Here is a 6,797-nt window from a genome sequence, read left to right on the forward strand (position 1 = left end):
TTACCTTTTAATGTTTAATATAAATAAAATATTATAAAAACAAATAGTTTATTACTTATCATTATTAATCATTAAAGTTCTATTTAGAATTAAGTAAACAAAAAAAAAACAAATAAACACCACCTTAATCTTATTAATTATAACTTTTTATAAAATTAAAAAAATTTAAGCATCAATTAAATATAAAATTAAAGAAAATACTCAAGTATTTTTGTTCACTAATAATATATATTATGAGATTTTTAATTGAAAATGTTGTATGGAGAGACCAAAATTAAAGCATTATGAGTTCAAAATCTACAAATTTTAGATTCGATGATAATTATTACATAATTAAAATTAACTTGTAAATGTGTCACAAATAAATAATAATAATAATAATAATAATAATAATAAAGGTGAATTTAAATTAAGAAACAAATCATTTTGGAACCCCAAAATAGATTACAATCTGGCTCAAATTTTTTAATCAAGAAAATGCCAGAAACGTAGAAAATCCACTAAATTTTTTCACAATTAATCCTAGATTTGGTAAGATTTCTTGAGATCTTCCTCTCCCTCACCCTCATCCTCATCTCTCTCATTGTCTCTTCACATGCCCAGACACCCACTGCATAAACACGTAGACAAACACACATCATCCCTCATAGACAGTATATGTATGTATATATATATATATATATGCATACATACATATAACACTTGGTTATTAATCTGTGAGTTGAAAGAGATATAGCTTTGATCTCAGTAGAGGAACTAGAGAAAAAGGGTAGTATTTCACAATGAATGGAGAGGGAGGAGAAACCAGCAAAAGAGATGAGATCAGTCAGCAGAAGGTTGCATTCTACAGACTCTTCTCATTTGCAGATGGTTTGGACATAGTGTTGATGACTGTTGGCACCTTGGGTGCAATCGCAGATGGGTTTACGCAGCCGCTCATGACGCTAATGATGGGTCGTGCCATCCACTCCTTTGCAACCTCGGATCCTTCTCATGTTGTTCATCAAGTATCAAAGGTATAAATATATATACTTCCATTAATAGAACTGCATGTGCATGTTACTTTCAGTGAATTTCGGATCAAGTTAATGGATGACTAGTTAAGATTATGCTCCATTTGGTTGCCGAGAAAATAAAAGAAAATACAAATAAGTCGAGCGATTTACAAAGCACACGGATTTGGATGCATGGTTGTTTGCAGCTAATTGCTTAATTAAGACTCAAGCTTTCACTAGTTAGCTTCTTTTGCCTTTTCCTTACACTATTCAAAGAGATCAGCTGTTCACTTATCATGATCATAATGTACCTGTGTGATTTTTAGGTGAGCCTGATGTTCTTGTACTTGGCTGCTGGTTCGGGCTTGGCAGCATTCATACGTATGTTTTGATGATATCCTTCTCTCTCTTGTATGACTATGCATTATGTCTGATACTTAATTTCTAGCTCATTGGCATATGAGAATGGCATTGAGCTTAGCATGACTACCCTAGAAGGCTTGTGGGTCAATCAATACTTAATGGTTGCAGTGTGTATTTTGGTCACAGAGTCTTCGAGTTGGAGGGTGACTGGAGCTAGACAGGCAAATAGCATCCGAAGTCTCTACTTGAAAACAATATTAAGACAGGACATTGAATTCTTTGACACTGAAACTACCGCTGGAGAGGTCATAGGGAGGTTGTCTGGAGACACTATTCTCATTGAGGATGCCATGGGGGAAAAGGTAAACTCCTTTCACTTTGAATTGATGTTGTGACCTATTTTGTATTAGTGGCTTATCTAATACACATATTTATCTCAAATCCAAAGCGACAAATGCATCTCTCATATACTCATTATCCAACAGGTTGGAAAGTTCTTACAAAATATGTCAACTTTTGTTGCTGGTTTTACGATTGCCTTCTTAAAAGGGTGGCGACTCGTCCTAGTTTTGCTTCCAACAATTCCTCTTGTTGTCATGGCTGGAGCAACAATGGCAATGATGATGTCAAAAATGTCGAGTCATGGACAAGTTGCATATGCAGAAGCCGGAGCTGTAGTAGAAGAAACGGTAGGAGCCATCAGAACAGTAAGGCACAAAACACTCCGCTTTGGTTTGAACAAATTTATAGATTTCTTTCAAATTAATTCTTCTATTTTCTATGCATAAAAGGTGGCATCCTTCACTGGGGAGAAGCACGCCATAGAAAATTATAACAAGAAGCTCAAAGTGGCCTACACCTCTACTGTTCAACAAGGGCTGGCCTCAGGCTTTGCAGTTGGAGCGGTTGTGGTAATTGTCTTTAGCAGTTATGGGCTTGCCATATGGTATGGATCAAAACTGATCATAGAGGAGGGATACAATGGTGGAACTGTCGTCAACGTCTTGCTCTCTCTCATGGTTGGAGGATCGTAAGTATAGTATCAAAATGATTTGGTGAATCACAGTTATTTTGTCACCATGAACAGCTTACTATCAAATTGAGTATTACTCATATCAATGTATTAATACTTGAGATGGTCTCCGGTATAGGTCATTGGGCCAGGCATCCCCATGTCTAAGTGCTTTTACAGCAGGGCAGGCAGCAGCATATAAGATGTTTGAGACAATCAAACGGAAACCAAAAATTGATACCTATGATACAAGTGGGATTGTATTGGAAGAAATCAGGGGAGAAATTGAACTCAAAGATGTGTACTTCAAATACCCATCAAGGCCAGACGTGCAGATATTTGGTGGTTTCTCATTGCACATTCCAAGTAGAACAACTGCAGCTCTAGTTGGGCAGAGTGGAAGTGGGAAGTCGACAGTAATCAGCCTGTTGGAAAGATTCTATGATCCCGAAGCCGGTGAAGTACTGATTGATGGTGTTAATCTAAAGAAACTAAATATCAGATCTATAAGGGAGAAAATTGGGCTAGTCAGTCAGGAACCTATCTTGTTTGCAGGTACCATAAAGGAGAACATATCATATGGTAAGAAAGATGCAACCAATGAAGAGATCAGAGCAGCAATTGAGCTTTCTAATTCTGCAAGATTCATCAACAAGCTACAAAGGGTGAGCCTATGATTCATTCATATTCAGGTCACAGTTGAAAGAGGGTTCAAATATACATGTCTGTTAGAATGAGTCCATGAATCACTGCATTTCAACCTCACAGACCTTTGTAATAATAAGAGTCATGCAATCAAACAAATTCTTCTCTTCTTTTCATCAGTATTTTGAATCATGGTGGTGTGTTTACAGGGGCTGGACACAATGGTGGGTGAACATGGAACGCAGTTATCTGGAGGACAGAAGCAAAGAATTGCAATTGCAAGAGCCATTTTGAAGAATCCAAGAATCCTTCTCCTCGATGAAGCAACAAGCGCACTGGATGCTCAGTCAGAAAGAATTGTCCAAGATGCCCTATTAAACATCATGGCCGACCGGACAACTGTAGTCGTAGCTCATCGTTTAACAACTATCAGGAATGCAGATGTCATAGCAGTGGTGCATCAAGGGAAAATTGTGGAGCAAGGTAACACACTAAACCTGATTTTTCATTTTAAAACTCCCCATTTTGTTAACTAAACTGAATTTTCAGAAGCTGGATCTTAGGAACTCATGTGGAGTTGATCAGAGATCCCAATGGGGCTTACTCCCAGCTGGTTCGCCTCCAAGAAGGAACCAATCAAGCTGCAGATGCTCAAAAGGTGGATAAGATTTGTGAAAGAGAGAATACCCAAAAGAGGTCCAGAACACGTAGTTTGTCCTATAAATCCGTGAGCATGGATTCATCAAGTAGCCACCACTCCTATTCACTTAGCTTTGGCCTCCCTGTTCCAATTGGTATGGATGAGATCGAAGTGGGCAGGGAGGAGACTACTCAACAAGGTGAGGCAGAAAATGAGAAAAGCCCTAAAGTTCCACTGAGACGATTGGCCTATCTGAACAAGCCTGAAGTGCCAGTTCTGCTGCTTGGAACCATTGCAGCTGCCGTACATGGTCTAGTCTTCCCCATGTTTGCATTCTTACTTTCAACAGCTGTTAAAATTTTCTATGAACCTCCCAACCAGCTACAAAAAGATTCCAAGTTTTGGGCACTCTTTTTTGTGGGTCTGGGTGTGCTGGCTCTGATAGTTGGTCCACTGCAAAATTTTCTCTTTGGAGTTGCAGGTGGTAAGTTGATAGAACGAATTCGTTCTTTGTCATTCGAAAAGGTTGTGCATCAAGAAATCACTTGGTTTGATCACCCAGGAAATTCAAGGTGTGTTAAACAAAAACTCATAAGCAAGTACACAAATTTCTTAACTCCCTAACTGAGAACTTCCTGCTGATTACAGTGGTGCAGTTGGTGCGAGGCTATCCACCGATGCTTCAACAGTGCGAGGTCTCGTGGGTGATGCATTGGCCCTACTTGTCCAGAACTTAACAACAATCATAGTAGGACTCATCATATCATTCACAGCAAACTGGATCTTGGCACTAATAATTCTAGGTGTGATGCCATTGCTAGGTTTTGAAGGATTCGTTCAGGGGAAATTTCTAAAGGGATTCAGTGCAGAAGCCAAGGTGGGAGACACCCCAACAGCCCTAGCTTTGGACTGAACAAAGCGATATGTGTTTAATGAATTGTGAATGTTGGAAACTTTTGTAGGTGATGTATGAAGAAGCAAGTCATATTGTCAATGAGGCTCTTGGCAGCATCAGAACTGTTGCATCATTTTGTGCAGAAGAGAAGGTGATGGAAATGTATGAACAAAAATGTGAGGCCACCGTGAAGCAGGGAATTAGGATAGGACTTGTGAGTGGTATAGGGTTTGGGTCATCTGCCCTCGCACTCCACTGCACAAATGCGCTTGTTTTCTATATTGGAGCTATTCTTGTGGAACATGGGAAGGCGACTTTCCCACAACTTTTCAAGGTAGCTTTTGAGTCAAGTCGGTTTCTTTCTTTGAATTTCTATCTAGGAACTGCTATAGTTCTAGTTTTGAGTTGTGACTTGGAGACTGTTTGTAGGTTTTCTTTGCTTTGACAATTTCAGCAGTTGGACTTTCCCACGCTAGTGCCATGGCTCCTGAAACCACCAAAGCTAAGGATTCAGCTGCTTCCATATTTCACCTTCTTGACAGCAAGCCCAAGATTGATTCAAGCATCAAGGAGGGCACAACCCTATCAACTGTGAAGGGTGACATTGAGTTGCAGCATGTCAGCTTCAAATATCCAACAAGGCCAGATGTTCAAATTTTCAGAGACTTGTGCTTCAGCATCCCCTCCGGGAAGGTAATCACTTCCACTGCTGCTTGTCTTTTAACTTTCATTTGCTTGACTTGAAAATCTTTTGCAGGCTGTTGCTCTAGTTGGAGAGAGTGGAAGTGGGAAGTCAACAGTGATCAGCCTAATAGAGAGGTTCTATAATCCTGATTCCGGGGCTATATTGTTGGATGGAATGGAAATCCACAAGTTCAAACTAAGCTGGCTGAGACAACAGATGGGGTTGGTAGGTCAAGAGCCTATACTTTTCAATGAGACAATTCGAGCCAACATAGCTTATGGTAAACAGGGAAATGCTTCTGAAGACGAGATCATTGCAGCCACAAGAACCGCAAATGCCCATGACTTCATATCTGCATTACCCCAGGGCTATGAAACCACAGTTGGGGAACGAGGGATGCAGTTGTCAGGAGGGCAGAAGCAGAGGATAGCCATTGCAAGGGCAATCATAAAGGACCCAAAGATCCTTTTGCTTGATGAGGCAACCAGTGCACTAGATGCAGAGTCAGAGCGTGTAGTACAAGAAGCATTAGATAGAGTGATGGTGCATAGAACAACTGTTGTCGTGGCTCACTGCCTTACCACCATCAGGGGAGCTGATATGATCGCAGTGGTGAAGAATGGTGTGATTGCCGAGATGGGAAGACATGATAAACTGATGAAGATAGCTGATGGGGCTTATGCATCAATGGTAGCACTTCACATGAGTTCATCCAAAGGGGAAGAGCAAGAGTAAATGATAACTCCAAGGAAAATTCTAGGGTACCTCCTTCGCTACCGTACCAAAAAGTTTTCAATCACTTTTCAGTACCATAGAATGACCCTAACTCCAATACTGCATTCAACTCAGTTTTCTCCAAAAAACGGAGTACTAAAGTGACGTCGGCAACAAGTAAACCAGCAAGGTTTTATATAGGGCCTCACATATGCAAAGTTGTGATATTTAGAACCTGATAGTGATTCTAGTAAATACTTCTAATATTTATAATACTTGAAAATTTTTATCATTTGAGTGTTAGAAAGGTTAGAAGCTCTTTATAAAATCACTCCCAAACGCACTCTTAGTTTACCTTCTTCTGTGAGTGATGCCCGTACCTTAAAATGTAATAGCTGCTCTATGCTAGTTGTGGACTTTCTGATTGCTTACCTGAGCATTCGGTTCAAATAGTTCGTCCTTGAATTAGAACATGCAATGGCTGCCAAGAGAAGGCCCAAAAAATGCAGAAACACAACCAGATTTTCTATCCAATGCTGTCAGGAGAAGAAACTACTAACACAGAATTTTCTCCAAATCCTCAGCAAAACATGATAAGTTCAACACATTAATCAAAGCTTCATGTCTCCCAGAACCAACTTTGACGCTAGTGTGTTCTAATAATGAAATTCAAACAATGTCAAAGGCTTTAACAAAACAGATAGAGAAACTATAAGATAATGTTAAAGATCTAAAGGAAACAAAGGGAAGTCAGTCTGATGAGAGAAAAACCCACTAACATAGTTGAACTTTTAATGTTAATTTCTGTATTTCGTAGTACTCATAAATTCATATCAGGAAATGAGAAA

The 6,797-nt window shown here is 39.5% G+C and overlaps 1 protein-coding gene across 1 annotated transcript; it reads left to right on the top strand.

Annotated features, from left to right (window-relative positions):
• The first annotated feature begins 782 nt into the window (after positions 1–782).
• On the top strand, positions 783–6,184 carry LOC100265902 (ABC transporter B family member 9). Its single transcript, XM_059740434.1, is given in 13 exon segments — positions 783–1,016; positions 1,322–1,376; positions 1,527–1,720; positions 1,844–2,065; positions 2,150–2,269; positions 2,328–2,388; positions 2,494–3,035; positions 3,225–3,498; positions 3,579–4,254; positions 4,304–4,532; positions 4,618–4,900; positions 4,969–5,243; positions 5,308–6,184. Coding segments are annotated over 13 exon segments (3,828 nt in total). The 3' UTR covers positions 5,971–6,184.
• The last annotated feature ends 613 nt before the right edge of the window (positions 6,185–6,797 follow it).

Source organism: Vitis vinifera, chromosome 10 (assembly GCF_030704535.1).
Source record: "Vitis vinifera cultivar Pinot Noir 40024 chromosome 10, ASM3070453v1".
NCBI classification, from domain to species: Eukaryota; Viridiplantae; Streptophyta; class Magnoliopsida; order Vitales; family Vitaceae; genus Vitis; species Vitis vinifera.